We start from the raw sequence: 23,430 nt of genomic DNA on the forward strand, positions 1-23,430 counted from the left end.
TGGAAGCCAATTTCAGTCAACTCCAGCTATTAAGGAGCTGGTAACGGCCCTTAATGCTGTATATGGTTTGGGCACTCCCTTATGAAATGAAGGTGAGGAGGAGTGCAAACACAGAGATGTATATCAATCTCCTTTGCTTTCCTTGCAAAGAGAGAAGAAAAGTCACTTTCAGAGCTTTCTGAAACCATGGGGATTCTCTGATATGATAGTGCGACCCAAAGAGGGGAAAACATGTGCATAACCAAGAATCAGACCCAAAATGAATGTACACTCAAATAAGGAGAAGACCAAGAGTGCATAAATGGTCTGTTTCAGTGTTTTCTCTTTCAACTGACAGTATTTTGCCTGCTTCTCTGTTTGTAAACATACATTCATACAGTCTCAACCTTAATACTATTAGTTTCTTTATTATTACCACTGTGACTGCTCAAACTCATGCTCTCACAACCCTGGCTTCTATTATCATTTGGCATCTCACAGCAATAGATGGTATCCATTCCATACATTTAATGAAACAGAGCACAAGTTTTGCCTTCAGTATTTCTCTGCAGGTACGTTGTCTATTAATCCAAGTACTATTAACAACATGCAGGAGCAAATGGCTTTTGTTAACTTCACACCAGAGGGCAAATCAGTAGAGGCAGAGGATTTCTGACTTTTCAAGGAACAAATTAGAAGAGAAGGTTTTTATGTTTTCTACTTCCATGTCACTTACTGTCCTTGTCGCAAGAGTTTCAAGTGTTCCCTTTTAGAACTGATGGTCAAACTTTGTGTCTTCAACAAATACATAGTAGTTGTCATAGCTTCACTGAAGTTCCAGAATAAAATGAGCTTTCTGTACATAGACATTTAATTTCTTATCATAGGTTTTCACAAACTTCTCCATCTACACTCTCCATATCCCAAAGACTGTGGTTTTATGACGATATAAAATATCCTTCTTCAATACAGCTTAATTATATTAACTGCAGCACTTCCTGATTCCCCAGCAGACTAATCCTTTTTTAAACAAAAAAGCACTCAGAAATATTTATTGTGTCCACCAACAACTACTTTACTTTAATTTTCCGGGCTCAGAACACACTCCCTCTAGCTGTGGAGCATTCAGGTACTCAACTTGCATTAAGACAAGCAGTCAACTCGACTGAGTTTGCCATCTGTCATCATCAAATTCTTGTGCTAGTGGAAGGATGTTGCAAAATTAATAATGGACATCTTGGTTTTTACTATCCTACCCACCCACCCCCCTTTGTGGTTAATACAGATTCCTTCCTTTTAGGTTGGGGAATGCACTGTAGACCATTGCAGGCAATCACTCCTGTTTTCCAGCAGAAAAAACATGATTATCTATTGCCTTGAATTGTCCACAATTCAGAGAACTTTAGCTGGTGAAAAAACTCAGAAACTATTCGCGTTATGAAGTTCCACATTACCAAACAGGGTGTTCCAGTATGATTGGCACTCTGTGTCATGACCATGGATCTTAGGAAACAATGAGTTCACAAAGATACCTTTCTCAATCCTGGATTTACCCAGGGTCAGCAATATCCAATTGGATGCTCTGTTCCAGACTGACTGTTAGTGCAGAAGAAATCACTCCCTCCTCAGTATCTGCGCTGAGTGTTCATACAATGGGTACAATTGCTAGAGCCAGCATGGTGTAGTACTTAAGAGCAGTGTACTGTAATCTGGGGAACTGGGTTTGATCCCCATCTCTGCCACTTAAGCTGTGGAAGCTTATCTGGTGAACTAGATTAGCTTGTGCACTCCAACACAGCTGGGTGACCTTGGGTGAGTCACAGTTCTTCGGAACTCTCTCAGCCCCACCTAAGTCACAGGGTGTTGTGAGGGGGGGAAGGGAAAGGAGATTGTAAGCCCCTTTGAGTCTCCTTGCAGGAGAAAGGGAGGAAATTCTTCTTCTTTGTCAGTCTTTATCTCCTATTTTGCAGCAGGGTGGGAGGAATGGTTCTAGTTATTAGGGCCATGCCTTTCTTCTGCCATAGGAAGTCCTTCTATTCTCCACGGCCTCCCCATGAGGTCATGAAGATCTTTGCAGAGACTTCATGTTCTTCTTGGTGTACTAATGAATTGGTGGAAGTTTCACTGCATTTATTCAACACACATTTGATATGATTTCAGCCTTCATCTTCCTCAGTTGCATATTACACCTAAATCACAGGATCTTTTAACAAAGAATCGTGTTCATTTGGCAGCCTAGAACAAGAAAAAGCAAAATAAATGCAGTGGAAAATATTAAACTTTAGCATCTCTGCACATTTCTTCTGTACTTCACCAGGGAGATCTGCAGAAACATGTAAATGTCTCAAAATTTTAAAACAGGTTTCAGAATGACAGCAACAGAATGACAGCTGAGAATAAGGAAGAATAGTTAATACCTTAACTTCCCAGTGCACACTGCATATGTTGATGTTAAATTCTTCACAGGTCCATTTTAAGAAAACATATTGCAGAATGCACAGTTCTTAAGCAAAAGTACAGATTATTCTTACAGATAAGTTTAAAAAGATGGAATATTGCTGACTTATACATTAGTGCTGCAAGAAAGTTCCCACACCATCTAAGTTTCAAGTGGAGTGAAATTTTTATATTAATGATTTAAAAAAATCTGGACTTTCATTTAGCCATTAGGAATCAGAGCATTCGCTCTGCCTTTTTAAAACAAAGTAAGTTCTCATTATGATGATCTGATCTATACATAGCCCAAAGTGTAAAGTCTGAGGGATAGTTGCACTCTTGCCAACATTTATCTTATCGCAAGAGCATTTAATTATATAAACAATTGGTATTGCATGTGGTAAAGTTAATACATTATTTTGCATTTATATGAGTTGTGAAATTTCTCATGCTGCATGTAAATTTGCAAACCGTAGTTTCCACATGGAAAGTATTCCTGAGGCAAGCTAGATTGGGACAAGACTAAGAGCAGTCAAATGAATACACTATAGTTTGCCTAACTTATTAATACTTCTAGGTCAGGGGTCTGCAGTAACCTGTGGTTGCTCCCAGAGCATCGATGACTGCTCCTTCTTTCAGCCCTTATACTGCTGGCTCCATCGCGGGTCTGGAGGTCAGAGAATTGGTACATGCCTCCAGAGCAGCGCTGGAAGGAAAGGTTGAGTAGAGGGGCCAAACTGGAGGCAGCTCCGCGGCGTGAGGGCGCGCCGCTTTTGTGTCCCCTCCACTCACCTCTCCCCTTCCAGTGCTGCTCCTGGAGGGACATGCTCCACGCTGCCCTTCGACCCCTGGAGGGTAACATGGGCGTGTCCAGAGCAGTGCCTACTATCCCTCCTGCCCCACGGAACAGGCTGGCTGCTCCGTCTGGCCAAGCTGTGAGAGGTTTCCTTTGCCTGGCGCCGCTGCCTCCTCGCAGCTGTGGCTTCGCCATCCCCCCGTGCAAGCTCTCAGTCCCTCCACAACCCCCTCTGTCCCTCCAGAGCAGCCGCCATCCCCCCTCTGCCATCCTCACAGCACCGGGCAGTCCAAGCAAACAAGATCCCCCCCTCTGCCCCATGGAGCAGGCAGCTGCCTGCTCTGTCGGGCAGAGGGGGTTTTCCTGCCCAGCGCCACTGCCTCCCACAGCACTAAAAGTGGTGGCACCGGGCAGGCTGCAACCACCATCCCCCCTCTGCCCCATGGAGCAGGCGGCTGCCTGCTTTGTCTGGCAGAGGGGTTTCCCTGCCTGGTGCCTCCACTTTCCAGCTTGAAGGTAAAGGTGAGTGGAGGGATAAACCGAGTATGGGCGGTTCTGTGTGGAGCCACCTCTCCAGCTCAGTAAATCTTTGGGGCCATGGAAAACAGGTCCAAATGGCTCTTTGGGTGGTAAAGGTTGCCTACCCCTGTTCTAGGCAATGGTATCATGACAGGAAATAGGGAAGGGGAGGGGTGCCATGCAAGGGAAGAGGAGGGAGAGAGGGAGGGGTGCCATGCAAGGGAGGGGAGGGGACCGGCATCTTGACATGACCCACCCACCCTAGCAGAGGAAGGGGGAGGGAGGGGGAAGATGTGTCGTGCAAGGGGAGGGCTGGGAGGGGAAAGAGGGAGAGGGTTACATATTTGGAAATTGGTTCTGGGTCTGAATCACAGCCATAACAATAGGTGTCCTAGGAGGAGAAGAAATGTGGATTATTATTTTTTGGTACAATATAGAAAACTAATGTTCTGGGAGCTGTGCTATCTAGAATTTTTCTCTCATATGTAAAAATATATTCTATAATTTCAACGACTTCCAATAGGGTCCTAATCTCCTTCCGCCGCCAACATTTAACTGCAGAGACCACGAAAAGCAGTCTGCTTGTCTGTAACTGTCACTACTCAAGTGGTATTAAAATATCTAATCACACAACCTGCCTTGCTTTGACTTTACCAACACAAATGCTCTAACTGAAGATATGCTTTCGTTGAATAAAGAATTTATCTGGTGTTTTGTTCACAAGCTAGTAATTTGTTATAATGGTCATCATCCAGTCTTATTTTGCATTCTTTGATCTTTAAGTTTCCTTACATTTTAACTATTTTTAAATCTACCAAAGATTAGTAGTGCAGTAGTGATCACCCTTTGGAGCGCCTTCCTATTCGCCACTGTGCAACTGGAGAACCATACACAGATGGGCATTAGGTTAGGACACTCTTTACCGCTTTCGCTGTGCTATAGAGAGAGTGTCCTAACTCTGCACTGCATCTGTGTATGGTTCTCCAGTTGCACAGTGGTTTGCTTAATAGGAAGGCGCTTACCCAAAGGGTGATCACTACTGCACAAAGGATTATCGGGCTGCCCTCTTTCCTCCTTGGAAGAAATCTATAATTCCCGAGCCTAAATAAAGCCCAAAAAAAAAATATTTTCCCTTGAGGGGACCCGTCTCATCCAGCACACTCTCTTTTTAAACTGTTACCATCTGGCAGACTCTATACAGGGCCCTCCCCAGAACTAGGACAAAGAAGGCTTAGAGACAGCTTCTACTCTAGAGCTGCTGTGGCTATGCTAAACTCCGCCAAGCTTCCATATTTGATGTATTTGGGGGGCTGTGTAGGGATGGGTGGAGGAAGGGGAAAGTGAGGATGATGTATGAGTCTGAAATTGTGTGCATCGAGGAATGCTGCTGTAAATTTCGTTGTGCGTGCACAATGACAATAAAATGCTTATGCTTATGCTTATTACACATAGCCCATCATAATGAATTGCATTAAATATATTTTAAAGAGGAGCTTTTAAGGCGGAGGCATGAAACAGAAAACATTCTGAATAAATCATCTATGTACCGTATCCATATTCTTTTGTTTTGTACATGTAAAGTATGTTGAAAGCTTACTATGCAGTCTATTTGAAACTGGCCTGCTTACTCTCTTTCTAATCAGGATTGTTAGTGGAACAATATAATCACACTTGTGGATGACTAGTTAAGGCCCTGCAGGGTCCCTTCTGGGCTTGTGTCCCCTAATAGCAGCAGTGCCTGAGGCCAGCACTATAGAGTACAAATGAGGTGGAGTTTAAATTGACAACCATTTTCTCAAGGGCTTTGAAGGGGGTTTTTTTTGCACTAGTTGCCTTTCTCTGCTGTTTTTTTCTTTGCCAAACATTATATTGTAAAGCATTTCAAGTAAGGCAATAACTTTGTTGAACTAGCTGTTGTTTAAAACTTACATTGCACGCAAGCATGGAGGCCTGATCCAAAGGTGAGCAGACTTTCTGTATTTTCAGTAATTGTGTAGGGAGAATTCCAGCTGGTGCATCTTCTCATGAAGGGATGCAAAAACTCCAGCACATGAAGAAATTTATTGTGCTGAACAACTGTGTGCTAAAGTCACATTTTCCTCACAAAATTTTTGATTCATATTCTTAATGGAGTAATGGGAATTATGAATGTTGCAAAAAGCACAGAAAGGCTGTGGCTTGTAGTGAAAGAAAACAGCAATGTGAGAATTCATAGCAGTGGATTCTAGAAGATGGTGATATCACAAAAAAGTAGATTAACAATTCTCAAACAGAGACAAAGGCAGTAAGAGAAAGAAGTCATGTAAAAATGACAGGACAGTAGCTAAGAACACAATAACGCTACATGTTATAACATATTCCACATATAATAATTGTTCAGAACAGTCAAAGTTCAATGCAGTCTTAATATTTCCTTCTGAAATGGGCTGACATTACATTCAAAATGTACATATCAGTATCAACCAGACAGTCAATTAAGACTGTATTCCTCAGATATGTGCCTGTACAAGTTTAAATATACTTTAGTAACAAACTAATTTCACAGGCACAAAGTCCATTTGGAATATATTTTTAAAATACATACCCAGACTAACACAAATTTTAATAGTTTTATTTATTTAATTTATGTGTATGTGTGCACAATATGTTGTAACTGAACCACTGAAGAAGGCTTGGGGGTCAAACTGCACCTGGCATGTGTTTTTAGATCATCAACCCTGTATTTGCTGCCACAAGGACTCATGGTTTTTAATATATATTTGCATATATGCTTTGTAATAAATAGATCTCATTGTTTACTTGGATTTCATTTCACCCAACTTTTTATGTAGCTGCATGAATATACATGGCTTTTAACAGAACAATATGAGGATGAGGAGGAGTTTGGATTTATACCCCACCTTTTTCTCCTGTAAGGAGACTCAAGACAGCTTACAAACTCCTTTCCCGTCCTCTCCCACCAACAGGTATCCTGTAAGGTAGGTGGAGCTGAGAAAGTTTGGAGAGAACCAAGGTCATCAGCAGGCTTCATCTGTAGGAGTGGGGAAACAAATCTTGTTCACCAGATAAGTCTGCTGCTCATGTGGAGTGAGGAATCAAACCTGGTTCTCCAAATTTGAGTCCACTTGCTCTTAACCACCACACCATGCTGGCTTTTCTAAACATACAGCATGAATTTTGACAGTAAGGAAACACTAGACTAGAGGAAGGGGAAAAAGTATAGTAAAATAGGCTATATACATAGGCTTAGTTTCAGTGCAGGACTAAGGGGCCAAACCATAAGCTTCATGAGGTAAGATTTTAGCAATAATGATACATACTGTTTCCCCGAAAATAAGACCTACCCCGAAAATAAGCTCTAGCATGATTTTTCGGTATTTTTGGAGGATGCTTGAAATATAAGCCCTACTCCAAAAAATAAGCCCTAGTTACAGATTTCTTGGCGCAGCTAATCTGGTAACGTGGGGGGTGCAAAATCATGGGGGGGGGGGAAGAGATCCCCTGAAAATAAGCCCTAACACATCTTTTGGAGCAAAAATTAATATAAGACCCTGTCTTATTTTGGGGAAAATACGGTAGTAAGAGTTTTAACTATTAAGGTAGAATTTATGTTTTCCTGGTTATTGTCTTTCAAGCTACGAAGTGTTCATGGTCTTTTTAAAATCTACCCCAGATCTTTCAGGTAGTTGTCTCGGTACAGGAGACGTAGCCTAAAATATGTGCAATGGGGTGACTCTGCTCTGGTTATTGAAGAAAGGTTGGAATAAAGCTACATTAAAATAATAGCACTTCTACATCAGACCAATGGCTCCTCTATTCCAGCAACACTTCCTATGCTGTTTACCCAGTAGTTTTGTGCCAGAACAGCTCCGGTATTTACAGGAATAGTGCCCCTAAAGGTGGAAGTTTACTTTAACCATCATGCCTTTCAAGTGCCTATCTGTTATGAATTTGGCTTATCTAAATTATCAGTGCCCCTTGTTGTACTGAATTCCAAAACATATTCATCCGTAGAGCAATATGCAACTCTTTTAATGCCCGCATCTAGTAACTAGGGTATTTTGTTCTAGATCTCCTCTCCGTCAGTTTCTCTGGGCGATCAAAAGACCAGCCACACATTATGTTACAAACTTCTACCAGGTCCACTGGCGACACGTAGAAGTTTGCAATGGGAATGTAATCAACCGAGCTGGCGGCGGCAGAGGCAGCCAAGCCCTTGCTGACTCGCTCACGGACGCGACACAGGGCAAAAAGTAACGGCGTGAACCAACTGCTGCCCGTAGACCAGCTTGTTCTCTTCCTCCCTCGCGGTAATCCCTCCCACAGCCTGGACGCGTCTCGCGAGGGGCATGAGGAATCGGAAGGCTCGCACTCCCGCGTCCACCAGGCATTGCCACGGGAAGGGGGCGGGACTCGCAGGCACGCGCTGGAAAGGGGGGGCGTTGTGCGAGTGGAAAGGAGAGGCCGCCGCATTCGCGCGCGCAGTGGCGCCTTGGCATTGCTCCGCCCGCCTCCCTTCCCCCTCCTCCGCATTCTCTGTCCCGGGTGGCCGTAGCGGCTCCTCGGGGCTCAGTGTCCTTGTGCGGAAATGACACACGGTCCCGTCACGTCACGCGAGAGCGCCGCGCGCGGACCCTCGCACACACAAAGAGCTAGGGGGAGGGAAGGCACAGGCGCTAGCCGCAGCAGCGCTAAAATCACCCACCCGAGAGTAGGTTCCACCACCCTCCTTTTCCACAGTGTCTAACAAGGACCCAGGTAAGCCCCCTCCTCCCACTTCATCTAGATAGTGGTCCGCCCCACGCACTTGGGGATCGCTCTCCCTGTCTTCCCCCCCATCGTAGGCCCTTGCCCTGGAGCCTGGCGTCCGTTGGAACCGTTGCTGTGGTGCAGCTCGCGAGCGGGGAAGGGGGGTGGGGAATGGATCATTTCTCTCGCGGGCCCCTTTTTCCCAACTGCCACACAGGCTGGGGGAGGGGGCGGAGCGACTCCGGAAGATGCCGCCGCGGCGAGCTCGTGGATTTCACTGCGAAACGAGGGTCGGCTCGTGCCTCGTGGTGGAGCTCCAGCGGGCAGCAGCTGAGCTTCGGCAGCCCTGCCTTTCTCCGACTGTCCACCTCCCCCGTCCCTTTCGTGCAAGCTGCTGTTGCCTGGGAACTGCTCTGGTCGCGACAGATTACCCGTTCGCGTGGTTGTCGCGTTTCCCAGTCCCAACATAGTTATTTCTTTAAACTGCAGACAAGCTGGCTTTCTAGTGTCTTTCCTCTCCAGCCAAGTTGCGATGCAAGCCCGAGTGGCGGGGGAGGGGGAGAGAATGAAGCCCCCCCCCCCATTCTATTCTGGGGAAAGCCAAGTGTGGCCACGTGATCTTTCGAATCAGAGACTTGCCTGGAGCTGTTAAGGGGAGGGGGCTCAATTCCCGCGCGCCCAGTGGCTTCCTCACAATCCTGGTCAATGCCCTTGCGCGTCTCCCTTGCCTGACAAAAGGTCAAAGGAAACACCGCTTCCAACTGGCCTGGGTCATGGAGGGGTGTTCCAAGTTTTTCTTCACTAAGTGGCTCTTTCTGTCCTCATCGGTTCGTTCATAGGCTGGGGAGAAAGTGTTCTTGTGGTATTATCAACATTAAGAAGATTTTAAAAGCTTGAGTTAAAGTACACTAACTCCTATTTTGTAAAAAAAAGGAAGTGATGCTGGGGTAATGATTTTTGCAACAAGCAACAATGAGTCCATGCAACTGATGGTATTTCTCCATTGGCATCTGAGAGCCAGTTTGGTGTAGTGGTTAAGGTATTGGACACAGCCTGGGAAACCCGGGTTTGAATCTCCACTTTTGCTGTGGACGTTTGCTGGGTGACTTTGGCCAGTCACACATTCAGCCCTGATCTTGGCTAGTGTTTTGATGGGAGACCTTCAAGGAATATCAAAGTTGTCATGTGGCAAACCACCTCCGAAGGTCTCTTGCTTTGAAAATCCTGTGAGGTCTATATAAAGCAGCTATGTTTTGATGGCAAAAAATAATAAAATAACCCAGATTCATTCACACCATGCCCTATAAAAACAGCATTTTATCCTTTTTGTTTTCAATCATTGAGATTTCTCCTGTAGGGAAAGATAGCTTGTAGACTAGATAGATTTTTACACATTATTAGGGAGTCATATTTTGCTAAACCATGCTGTCAACCAAAAAGCTGTCCAAGTGATGCATTTTATTTTTACAGCAAAACAACAGGGCAGTGGCTCTTGTGAGGTTTTTTTTTGACCTCTGGAAGGCAGAAAGGAGACCTGTTGTGGAAAGTACAGCATTATTCTAACAGCTTCTGTGTCATTAATATAAATATTTCTTATAAAGACCTCAGATTTTGATTCTTGAGTTTCTTATATGTAGACAAGAAACCTTTTTTTAAGATTTTGTTTTAGAATTATAATGAATACAGGATGATATAAAGTATATAATTCAGTATTCCCCACTCCTACACATGAAGTCTGCTGATTGACCTTGGGCCAGTCACAGTTCTCTCATAACTCTCTCAGTCTCAACTACCTTGCCAGGTATCTGTTGTAGGGAGAGGAAAGGAAGGAATTTGTAAGCCGCTTTGAGACTCCTTATGGCAGAGAAAAGAAGGGTGTAAAACCAACTCTTCTTTGAATATGCAGACTAAAATGGTGCCTTTAGGCCCCCGGATGCTTACCACATCTTTAGGAAATATTCTGAGTCCATTTCTATGTTCCTTGATAAATCTGCTACTCTGACCAGATGTTATGCTGATCATTGCATTTTTCCATACAACACAGTCATTGAATTGCTCTACACAACACAGATCCAAGTAATTCTTTGGACCAACTTGTTTGCCTTAATAACGTTTGTAAAATGGAAGTCACTAGGCAATCAGAGAGAGTATAATTAGGTATAGCAGCCTTCAAACAATTAGTGGTGGTATTTTTGGGTCCTTGAGACACTTCAAAAGTCAAGCATTGGTAATTTTCACTGTCACTGTCTTGTCCCAGCCTCAACATTGTGTCTATGTGGACTGTTATGCAGTAAAAGAGACTGTGGTATGAAACTCCCATTTTGATCCTTATTCAGAGGAAAGCCTTATGTTGGAGTTGATCCTAGTCTTTGTCTACATTATTCAAGTTGAATGCCAAATTCATGATGTAGAAATGATGTAACACAGTTTAAAAATTGAGAAATAGCATCACAGAGGCCTGTATGAGATTGAAACACATTTCTGTAATCCCAACTGATTAACCTCATAAATTAGATAAAATTGTTCAACTGCTCTGCTTTCAGTTGCTATACTCGCTGGCCCAGAATTAATCTGCTAGACCAGTTTTAAAGATACCATTTCATGAATACATCTGGACACTTCTGAATTATCAATCATACTGTAGAAATTAAGTGCAGTGGTTATCTTCACAGGCTTAGGAATACTTGACAAGTTTTACTCATAAGTAGGGCAGCCCAGTCCAGAGATTCTTGACAGTGCAGCAAGTTCAGAAAAAACAAAGAATTTACTGTTTGCACTGCAAGCACCCTAGGCAGCCTAAGAGGCTGTGACTGCCTTTTTTTGCTGGAGTAAAAAGCACAAGGGTGTGTGTCCAGACTGGAAGACCTGAGGAAGCCAATGAGAGTTGGCTCCACCCCAGGAATGTCTCCCATCAGTGCCGCGTTGCTTGCTGTAGTGGAGGAGCGACTGCAATGGCACACAGGTGACATGGAGCCATGCTGCTCCCCAGCACTGGCTGAATCCCTTTCACACATGCCCCACCCCCACACCACCATGTGGATTGCAGTGTTAGTGTTTTTCCATTTCACAAGCTAGAACATGATCTGTAAAAAGCAGTACTAAGATTTCCAAAAGAATGTTTCAAAAATCAATGACAGGTATTCACAATACTATCAAAAAAGCTTCCTTGTTCTATCTGTAGATTAGGAACCCCAACATTTGTGAGCCTGTGGTCCCTTTTGGAATTCTGTGACAAGATGAGTGGTACAACCAAGGAATGACTGCTTCAGGAGATGCAGCCAACCACAAAACTGCTGCCATAGAAGATGCAACCCCTTCCCCCCCCCCCCCCCACAGAAGATGCCTAAGTACTTTGGGGGAGAATGTGGAGAGAACAAAACCGACTCTACTGGCAGCTGCCCCTTAGACAATGTTGCTGTTATTTGCATAGCCAATCAGTGGTAAATCAGAATCCCTCCTGGGCAAGGAATTTACCTGGCCCCACCCACTTTGTAAAAATACTTGATGCGAAAGGTATCAGTAGATGCTATGTCACCCACGGGCACAACATTGGGGATCCCTGCACTATGGTATGAGTATAGTGCTGAACAGTGCTGTCACTGCTCAATGTTGACACATACCAAATAGATTGCTGTACAATACCTTTCATGGACAAAAAAATATACCAAGAGAATGGAAATCATGTGGAATATGGTTTGAAAGAGACTATCCAAGGAAAAAAAGGAAAAGGTAGATGAAAAAAAATATCAATTTAAGCCAGTTGGCCAAGCAAAAGGATGAACTGCTGTTAAAACTCATTGAGGACCAAACAAATAGTGATGGCATCCTCTTATTCATCACAGGGATACCTCTTGTATTTTAAAGTCTAAAATGGATAATTTAAGAATGCTGTGAGGGCCAGTTCCTGATCAGGCCTGCACTGTGGAAGGATGAGTGCTCACACACACACACACCTTTTCAAGTGCTAGAATGCCTGTCCCACCAACAGATATTTTAGCTTTGTAAAGGTGGGGGGGGGGGGCAGGACAAGAACACCATGTCCTGTGGTGGGTCCAGTGAGAATCAGGCCCTCATAGCATTTTTTTTAAATTGCCCATTTTAGGGTTTAAATTGCAACTGCATCCCCATAGCATGCATGAGGACCCCATCACATCTCATTTGTTTTTTTAGAAAGCAGTAAGCTTTACTGTTTTTGATTTCTAAGGTTGTATGTACAGTGTGTAAACTGGGTGAAGTGCACATCTCACAAAAAAGGAACATGAAATATGCTTTAAAATTCCAATGTCTAATTGAAATCCATCAAGGATTGTAGATGAAGTGTGTAATGCTTTGGGTTGTGCTGCTACTAGTGTTCATGTGCGTAATTGAGAGCAGATGCTTTTTAACAAAGTTTGAAGGTGATATTTGGATTGGGTAAGAATTTGCTGTTTTTATCATACCCATCACTTATGTGCAGGGCCGGAGCAAGGGTGAACTGCGCCCAGGGCATGTGTGCATCCTGTGCCCCTGCCACACCCCTCCCATGCCCTGGAACACACCTGCCACGCTCCTGCCCCGGCACATGCCTGGGGCAAGACTGTCCCCTGGGCACTACGCGTCTGCTTATGTGTCATCATTGAAGAACCAATTTCAGTTGCCTTGCCAGCGTTCTAAATTTTAATTGTATCACCACAACCTTTTTCATAGGCAAAGGCAAAATTTCTGCCTTGCAAAGCCTAGCAAAGGGCTAAACCACTGTCCTTGTGGCTCCTGTCTCGTTTTTTGGACTGTAAGGTAGAAGGCAAAAAAGCAGGTATTTTGTATCGTACTACCCAGTCAGATTGCCTGCTGTCTTGTGAATCAGTTGTTCTGATATGTCAGCAGCCAACTTAATCAAAACCAAAAAGAAATAGTTCACATGTATAGTCTCTTCTTACTTACAGTGTAATGTAAGATTCAGGTAAGATACCAGCTTTTGTGAAAAGAATGGTCTCTGTCAAAAGAAACTAACATCCTTGACTACTGTTTCCTCTACTGAGGAAACAGCAAGACATTGGCTTTTGTGTATGCATAAGTTGGCAGAATAGACATTGGAAGAGATGCTACGATAAGATTGAAAATTTGTAAAACAACAAAAAACACTGATATTTTATTTTGTGTCCTTGTATGAAATATGTTCTTTCCAAGTATTTTACACACAACATAATTGTATCCAAAGTATTAGGAAGGTCTTCCTTTATGTCAGTTTAAGGATTTTAGCAGGCTCCCAGGGTGGGGAAAGGGATTGAAATATGGAAACAATCCATTTCCAAGGGGTTTTTTTCCTCCAAATTCCCCATATAGATTAAAATTAATGGTCCTTTAGATCTCCAGACTTTGTCTAAGAAACTATAAATATTGCATAGTATGCCTTGGTTGATCTTGACTACATAGAATTTATGCAGAAAGCTTTTTGTTTTTTCATGTGTCCTAATCTGGATGGCCCAGCTAGCCTTATCTTGTCAAATCTCAGAAGCTAAACAGTATCAGCCTTGGTTACTATTTAGATGGGATGTCACTACGCAGAGGCTGGCAATGGCAAAACAGCTCTAAAGATCTTTTGCCTTGACAGCCTTACTGGGTTGCCATAAATTAGCTACAACTTGATGGCACTTTCCACCATATTGTCATGTGAAGTTTAACAATTTGGAGTTTAGCAAATTTGAAGTTTAACAAATGGGAAAGCCTTGAATGAGAATCCCAATTCATTTCAGTGAGAGGACATACTTAGCAACAATAAAATATGTGCTCTTCATTTCATAGCACTTAGGTGCTAAGTAAATCATGGGAAATGCCTAATTTTTGTGTGCTTATGGCTACTGGACTGTGTATTGTGTGGATGCTTTAAGTAAATTGCCTATTTATCTGCCTTCAGAGAGATAGCAATCACTTTAGAATAAAATATTGTGCATATAATTCTTCACCAGTGACAACACTTGGCCTATGTACAGTATTTTAATTTTAGTTTTTCCCTGCCAACAACTTTATGGATCCTTTCATTAATGTTTAACTTGATACTTAAAAATCAAATAATTTAAAGCATTTATTTTTTAATTCTACAAAATAAGAAACAGCATAAAGTTTAGCATGTTTTTTCCCCGTTGGTCTTCTGGGAAAGTTCAAACTTTTGAACATTATTTCAGGCTTTGGTATTAAAGGAAAAAAGACAAAACGCCGGTTGCTTGGTCAATTTGATGCAAATCCTGTGCACATTTCAAACAAACCCCTACATAACATATTAGACAAACAAGAAATTGGATTAATCAGAGGGACACTTGCTTATAAAAGGAACATAATTGTGACCACTGCTTGTATAATTATCCTGCACTTACTGTACTATCTTCTACTTTTTAAATCCCATTTTCTGCATTATTTATGATATAGCTGATATTTTGTTTTCATTGTTTTCCAACTACTCCATTGTGCATTTCATGTAATCCATCTTGATTTTCAGCAAGAAAGGTAGGCTATATATAAAGTAAATAAAGATTGTGCTCCGGATCAACTTTTTTTAGAGCAAATTATGCGACGCTAGAAATAGACACTGTTAACTAGTTCACAAATCCTTCTGTATAATTTTGTATTATATGAACATTCTGCATGTTATTGTTGCTAATCCTGGAATCCAGTCTGTGACAATACATTTTCAAACAGCCTTTTTCTGTCCCCTTCAGCTTTCAGTATTAGACTTCAACTATTAACTTCAGTAAGTTTATTCTAGGAGTAAAGGCATATCCAGATCATTCCCAACACAAAAGTAAATGTCACTTCTCTTGTTTAGTCTGTGTACCAGAGATGTACAATTTGGACACGTGGCTGTGTATTACACTTGAGACTAGTACCTTCTGTTTAAGTTTCTCTTTTCTTCTTTTCATGTAGGAGAACAGAATATGAATTCATCTGAATTATTTGATGTTGAAAACAGTGATGAAGGTAATATTTTCACTATGTAGCATCAGAGTAAAAGACTTATGAATACCATCTCTGTACAATCTATACAATCTATTTTGATAAACATATTGCAACAAATACAAATAGTCTTGGATATCATTATATATTCACATCGCTGTCCACTCATTCCCTGCCTGTATGTTAAGTCTGCTTCTGACTTGTTACTCTCCTGGTGAAAAAACTGTAGAAGAACTGTATGTTATAGTACAATCATTTAGTTCTGATGGTAGAGAACTCGAGGTCAGCATTTTAGTAAGTGAGGGTGGGGAACAATAATATGTTATACGCAATAAGATATTAAGAACCAAATGGTAGCAAGATTATATGGTAGCAAGAATCAATGTGGTATAGTGCCAGACTGCGATTTGAGAGCTTTGGGTTTGAACCCCCATTCGCTGTGGAAGCTTGCTGAATGACCTTTAGTCATTCACTCACACTCAACCTAGTTTACCACACAAGATTGCTGAAAGGATAAAATGGAGGAAAGTGGGCTATAAAGAACCTGAGAAGCATGTCACTTCGGGCCTTCACTGGACAGAAAAGTGGGGCATAGATTAACTGAAATAAATAGCCTAATATGTTGATTTATTCACTTTGTTGTTCTCACTTTTCTTTTATCAGTTATTAAAAATATAATGAAAGCAGAGGCAGACAAAGAAGATGAAGTCCTAGATTGTTCTGTGATTTCAAGATCTGAAAAAAACTCACTGAGTGGTTTAGTGTCTTGCCTACAAGACACCAACAAACGAAAACGAACTTTATTTGGTTGTGATGGTTCATTAAGCCACCAAGAAGCTTTAAGTGTGAAAAAAAGAGGCCTTACACAAGAGGTGATTCCTTTACATGCAGCATTTTACTTAAGTTTATAATTTCCTTTTCCAATGTACCGGTAGTTAGTTAATCATTGCTCTGAAGTATTTGGTGCTAATTAGATGTTTGTGTATTATGGACAGTTTGATAAATAATATAGTAGTGATAGATATTTTATTTATTTATTGGACTTAATCCAGAAACTAAATAGAAAAAGTGTTATAGTCTTTTAGAGGCTAGTTGGATTATTGAGGTGTGTGTGTTTTAAATAGCAAAATTCATCAGAAAGGCGAAGAGAACTGAGAATAGGCAATTGCATATAATAGAGTCACTATACCAATAATCTAAGATTCTATAGCTATTTTGTTACTAATGAATATTGCTAAACTGTCATGGGACCAGCCTGACCTGGATGGCCCAGGCTGATCAGATCTTGGAAGCTAAACAGTTTTGGCATTGATTAGTATTTGGATGAGAGACCTCCAAGGAATACCAGGGTCATAATGCAGAGGTAGGCAATATCAAACCACCTCTGAATACTTCTTGCCTTGAAAACCTGACAGGATTGCCATAAGTCAGCTATGATGATGGCAAAAAAATCTAAATCTTAGGTTTTTCATCAATTGATCATTATCTCCTTGCTTTTATAGCATTTGAATATATGAGCTGAATCCAGTACAAGAATTGCCTGTCTTCCTATATTTCCCATTCCCCTCAGCACCCACTTCCATCCCCAGGAACGTTTATTTTTGGCATCTCAGGACCCACATCAAGTAATAATTAGGCAGTTTGGGTGGTTGCAGGGAGAGGGAGCCAGGGCATGAACTTACTTCTTTTTCTTCTATTGGAGGAGGTCCACTTACTGATGAGGCAAGAGAGAATGGTTTTACCTCCTCCCCTCCCCAGTGCAGCCATGTAATCCATGTGGCTGTTAGTCTACATGAATAATCAACCTTTTCAAGGTTGGAAACGGCTGCTGTTGGGAGGGGGAAAGTGGGAAGATCAGTAAACATCAGCCACTTCCACTGACAAAGCATAGGATCCTACCCAATGTTTCATACCTTCAGCTGATCAATATTTTCTACAGAAAGCTGTGATTAGCATCTCAGTATTTCAAAGCAGACTGTAAAATGTGCGAAAGATGCACAAGCTTTTGAGTTCCATGTATTTACATTTTTAATGTTTGTTTTTAAAATATTAAACTGTTCTATACATAGCAAATTTATGAAAATACTCAAATATAATGACGTATTTGTGTCAGTCCTACACGAACTGCTCTAAATATTATCTGCCTAGTAAATTGCAGTTGTATTAATAGAACATATTTCAGGTGGTTTTACATAATGTTATCTCATAGCCAGTATTACTGCTAATGCTGGTGCTGAAGTTCCCAACTTTCACATGAAACTGAGCTGCCTGTGGGAGCTCTCCCTGCTGGTGGCCATCTGAACTGCACAGCACCAATATGGGGTCTGCATGGCAACGCAGCTTACAGGGAACATTGCTCATAACCGTTTTCTTCCTGAATATTATTAGGATACATTGGATCAAGTGTTGTATGTTTCAAGTAATCTGAGAAGAGTCATCTAGACTATAATCAGTAACCTCTAGAAAATAATTTAGAATCTCTTTATTCATATATGAGCTCCAGGGCACACTCTGAAGTCTATTACAAGGAATTGATGGGAGGAGCCAGGTGTAATACTCAGTTTTCTTGAGGACGGTCTTCCAAACTTTTAAGACTTTAAATAAATCTTTTAACAACATTTTACTACGTAGTAAAAAACTAAAATTGCCGTTGAAATCAGACTCCAATGTCTGGTGACTGTCAATTCATTGAGTTTGATCAATGCAAACATTGTTTATTCACCTCTTAACATTAAGCATGCAGGTTTCATAATTGCATTAGAGCAAATAAGTAAGTTATTTTAGAAATTATCATATTAATGAAAAGTTTTTTTTCCTTTGAAAGGGCCTTCTTTCAAGCATGAAGAATAGAGATGGGTCGCCTACTCAGGAAGATGTTGAACAGTCAAACATAAATAATATTTCCAATGCAACATGGCTCTGTGAAGAAGCCACTTCAAATAACTCAATCATGCCATCATATAAAAAACCTCTCTATGGGATCTCTCACAAAATTACAGAGAAGAAGAATTTGCCAGGAACAGAACAGTTCATTTCCTATGAGTTGTTTGAAAGGGTTAATCCTAGCAGTCCATCCAGTCTTCACACTTTGAACGAGCAACGAAAAAGAGACAGTAATTCTATTGCAGCTGCTCCTTCAGAGTCTGATCCAAACATTTATTCATTGATACAAAAAATGTTCTACACACTGAATACCTTAAATTCCAACATGACTCAGCTCCACAGCAAAGTAGACTTGTTATCATTAGAAGTTAGTAGAATTAAAAAGCATATCAGCCCCACAGACACTGTTGCAGAATTTAGGCCACCTCCTGAGTACCAGCTGACTGCTTCAGAACTCAAGCAAATCATGGATCAGAGTACATCTGGTGGAGATTTGGCTTGTCGTTTGCTAGTGCAGCTTTTTCCAGAGCTCTTCAGTGAGGATGAGTTAAATAGGGCCTGTAGTAACTGTGGATGTCTTAACAAAAAGAAACTTGAGTCACTACATCTGCAACTTATCCAAAATTATGTGGAAGTTTGTTATCCTTCTGTGAAGAATCCTGCTGTTTGGCAGGCAGAGTGTTTGCCTCAGGTGAATGACTTTTTCAATAGTTTCTGGGCTCAAAGAGACATGGAAAATAGTCAGTCTTCTGCTTTTTATGATACTGATCAGGTCATTGATGGCAAGGAGGAGGAAGACACTTTACCTATAGACAGTTCCATTGCATCTGAATGGGTTTTTGATGCTCAGGACCTAAATGATTTTTTAGATGAAGCTTCTTCTCCTGGAGAATTCTGTGTATTTTTGCTACACAGATTGTTCCCTGAACTCTTTGATCACAGAAAGTTGGCTGAGAGGTACAGTTGTTATGGAGAATGTGGGAAACAAGAGCTTGACCCTCAGCGACTGCAAGTAATCCGTAGGTACACAGAAATTTACTTTCCTTCTATGCAGGAAAGGAAGGCCTGGTTGCAGCATTGCGTTCAACGAATAAATGATGAACTTGAAAGCATATCTATGGATGACAGTGAGAGTGAACAGATGAGAGATGGTTGCTATGATTCTTATAGCTTGCCTGATGATGTTTCTGTTATAAAAGTTGAAGATAGTTTTGAGTATGAAAGGCCAGGTAGAAGGTCAAAAAAGATTTGGCTGGTGCCTATAGACTTTGATAAGCTTGACATCCCTGTCCCTGATTTTGATGTTTCTATCCCAGACTATCTGTTAAGCAAAGAACAGCTTAAGAATATATACGAAAGCAGCTTGTCTATAGGCAATTTTGCTTCTCGATTACTTGTTCATTTATTTCCTGAATTGTTTACTCATGAAAATTTAAGAAAGCAATATAATTGTAGTGGATCTTTGGGCAAGAAACAACTTGATCCCGTTAGGATTAAATTAATTCGACATTATGTGCAAATGCTATACCCAAGAGCTAAGAATGATAGAGTTTGGACACTGGAATTTGTTGGGAAACTTGATGAGAGATGTCGTCGTAGGGATACTGAACAGAGACGTTCATACCAATTGCAGCGAAAAGTTCACATGCCAGGGCCTGAAAGAAGAGAATTTCTAACCTATGCAATAAATCCGGAAAGATTCAAAGAAGAATTTGAAGGACCGCCATTGCCTCCAGAAAGAAGCAACAAAGATTTTTGCAAGATACCACTTGAAAAACTTATTGTTCCTCCACCAGACTTTCCTGTGCCTTCTCTATATCTGCTCTCCGATAAAGAAGTAAGAGAGATAGTACAGCAGAGCCTTTCAGTGGGTAATTTTGCTGCCAGACTTCTCGTAAGGCTTTTTCCAGAGCTCTTTACTTCAGAAAATCTCAGACTGCAATACAACCATTCAGGGGCTTGTAATAAAAAGCAGCTTGATCCAGTCAGGCTGAGACTAATCCGTCATTATGTTGAAGCAGTTTATCCTGTTGAGAAAATGGATGAAGTGTGGCATTATGAATGTATACCGAGTATCGATGAAAGATGCAGACGTCCCAATAGAAAAAAGTGTGACATACTGAAAAAAGCCAAGAAAGCAAAAAGTAATGGGATTGTTAAAGTTTCCAAAGATGTTGACCACTAATTTTTTTATACAAGTACTTTTTGATTGAGGCCAATCTTAAGTTTCAGATCCAACACTTCTCAATACATTCACTTAACAAGAGGGCAACTGACAACTACGAGCCCCATCCAAAGGGGGGGGGGCAAATCCACCCTTAGGAGCACTGAACTGCTGCGCCAGTGGATTCACCATCCATGGGGCACTTACCCCAGCAGAGGGAGGACCTCACTGGTGTGATGCCGCCCCCAGTGCTTAAATTCCACACTAAACACCATGCCAGCATCCCAGGACCCATTCTTCCACCAGTGTAGCGTGGTCAGGCTAGAGTGCATGGCCAAGAGTTGGCTTCCTCCCAGCCTCCAGCTTTACACTGGTGGGCTGTTCCTCAGATTTAAGCCAGCCTTTTTGGTGGCATAGGTCTATTGAGACCCACAGAGGCTTCTCAGCAGCAGACTGGGTCTTTCACTTTTTGAGCCTCTCCAAGCCACCAGGAAACCAATTTGGGAGTGGTGGCCGGCTTCTGGCTGTTGAATGAGGCTGTAAGATTGTCATATATATGGGAAAGGGCAGTGCTGTAGGTTGGGTTGGGAGGAAGGAGGTAAGATACAACCCTTTGGAAATGTCTGCCAAAATTTTGTCTAAATTAATATTGTGTAAGAACACCTTGTGTTCATTTCAGTAGGCCTTATTTAAGGCTAGGTACCTTTAGGTACCTTCCTACATTGTACACAAAGAAAAACCTCAAATTATTAAATGAATCCATCAATTAAATATAATTTTCATCAGTGGAAATAAATTATAACTCTTAATCACAGCTGTAATCCCACTTGAATTTTGCAATTAATTTTTAATAGTCTTTCAACTTTGTAGACTTTGAAGTACCGCAGTTTGAAAAAAGTGGTATATCAGAGTTTCTGTGACAATTGTAACTTCCTTGAATTGGTTTGAACAGTGGGGCTGAAAATATTACGAAATCAATGAACAGAAGAGTTATAATTTTGACAAGTTGTCATGTTGCAGTTGAATTATGGTAAAAATTAAGACTATGATCATGGACTTACTTAACATGTGTTTCTGTTAATGTTGTACAACTGATATTTCAGTTTTTAGTCATAAGTTATTTCATTGTCTCGTTGTGACCTCTTGCTAGAAGTACTATTGGTATGAGCAGAGACCGTGAAGCAGAATCCTGCCCTATATCAGTAGAGCTATGGTGCTATTACCCTGTTACCTTCACTACTTATAAAAATACTTGAATCAAGGAATGTAGAAACACATTTAGGCCCATACTATTTTTGTTGACTGCTGCCTTACAAAGGTTTAAAATATTAAATATTACATGTATCTAAATTCAGTTCTTTGGAATTATATATCAAAAGTTTAGTGCATCTTATGTAAATTTATATTTATTTCTGCAAATATAGTATATCCCAGATGACTACATGATCTTGGAAAATACTGACAGTTGTTTAATCATTGTAACTAATAATTGAGGCTAAGGTGATTGAAATGTCATCAATCATGGTACATCTTGAATAATTCAGGTTAAGGTGATTGAAATCATGGTATATCTTTAATTACACCCAAGCTCCATAATCCTTTTTCTGAATTTCCTTGGAAAGCATTTAATCTCTTCAAGGAAGGTTTTATTTCACTCTTAAGTAATCATGAGATTTTATTATCAAAGAAGAATAACGTCCATTTGCCAACATTTTTGAAGTGTTCACGGAGTTTTCCCATCTGCTTGAGACTTTCTGATTCAGTGGAGCAGGAGGCAGCTTTTCTGTTACATTCAGACATGCTGTAGCTCTATTAAGTAGCAGGATCTTGATCAGAATGACTGGCTCACATTAATTATAATACCACTCATTCCTAGTGTGATTTACTCATTTTATTTCAAAATACATTAATAGTTGAAAAATTGAAAGTATTTTAATGCAGATTTGTTGAAAACATTGCTTCCTTACATAGATACCCCTCCCTTCTATTCGAAGCACTCAAGTTCTGTTAAGACTGTGACAGCAGATTCTAGTGCTCACCATTTTTCCTCATGTATTACCAACGTTCTGCAAGAATGAATGCAGAATTCATGAATGTACTACCTGCACCCTAACCAGCCCCAAGAGAGAATTTTACCAAAGAGACTGAGAAGAATGTCTGAATATTCCCCTCTAATTTTAATGTACAGTTAGTAAAATGAATGTATCAACTGAATGATTACACTTGTTTAACAAAGTACAATACAACATGTAAGTTCATAGTTGGCTTTGTCTCTGGATGAGTAGCTATCAAGAATATACTTGAATTTTACCCATGTTTTTAAGAGGCTCGGTAGAAAAGAAAAGAAAAGCTTTTAAAAGGAAATTTGGTTACAGTCCTTGCACCAGGGTGTGTGAAACACTGCAATAAAAAGTTTTGTGATGAAACTTGGTTGGAGAAAAAGTACAAATTAAGTACTTTCCATATCTGGTAATATTTGTTATATTCCCAAGTTCATTTTTGAAACAAATTTTGATTTTCTGCCAGAGAAAATATTCAAAAAGATACTGAAGATGAGAATAGGACAATTAAAAAGAGGGCATAAGTAATAGTCACAGAACAAGATATTTCATATTCTCAACCACTACACCACATGGACTCTCACTTGTTTAGCATTGCCCTGCACTATTAACTTGAATATAGGGACCCACTCTGTATGTAGGTTCTTTTGTACACATTGATCTGCGAGTCATACATATGCATCAGAGGGCCAGTTCACAATCTGCATAGTTTTTATATCCCAGAACTTAGATTTATATAACCTATCCCAGGGGCTGCCTGGCTACAATCAAGAGTTTCCCAGGAGATTTCCCTGAGTGCAGCAACTCTTTAAAAAATGTAGTGCAATATTGAAACCACCACAAGGAAGTTCCATCCAAGACCAGATAGAGTACACATTGTGTCCTCCGCACAGGAGGCTTGAAGACTGCTTGTATCA

The 23,430-nt window shown here is 41.0% G+C and overlaps 1 protein-coding gene across 2 annotated transcripts in view; it reads left to right on the forward strand.

The window, feature by feature from the left end:
* BEND3 (BEN domain containing 3) overlaps positions 1–22,713 on the forward strand; it is a 50,244-nt gene extending 27,531 nt beyond the window's left edge. The window contains exons 1-4 of one of the 2 annotated variants that reach the window (XM_048493393.1): positions 8,234–8,488; positions 15,377–15,430; positions 16,070–16,278; positions 18,231–22,713. In XM_048493393.1, the coding sequence (XP_048349350.1) occupies positions 15,388–15,430; positions 16,070–16,278; positions 18,231–20,474 (2,496 nt within the window). In that variant the 5' untranslated portion in view covers positions 8,234–8,488; positions 15,377–15,387 and the 3' untranslated portion in view covers positions 20,475–22,713. Of the gene's footprint in view, positions 1–8,233; positions 8,489–15,376; positions 15,431–16,069; positions 16,279–18,230 lie in introns of those variants that run through there. The other variant, XM_048493402.1, reaches the window with a different exon arrangement.
* The last annotated feature ends 717 nt before the right edge of the window (positions 22,714–23,430 follow it).

Source organism: Sphaerodactylus townsendi, linkage group LG01 (genome assembly GCF_021028975.2).
Source record: "Sphaerodactylus townsendi isolate TG3544 linkage group LG01, MPM_Stown_v2.3, whole genome shotgun sequence".
Classification (NCBI taxonomy): Eukaryota; Metazoa; Chordata; class Lepidosauria; order Squamata; family Sphaerodactylidae; genus Sphaerodactylus; species Sphaerodactylus townsendi.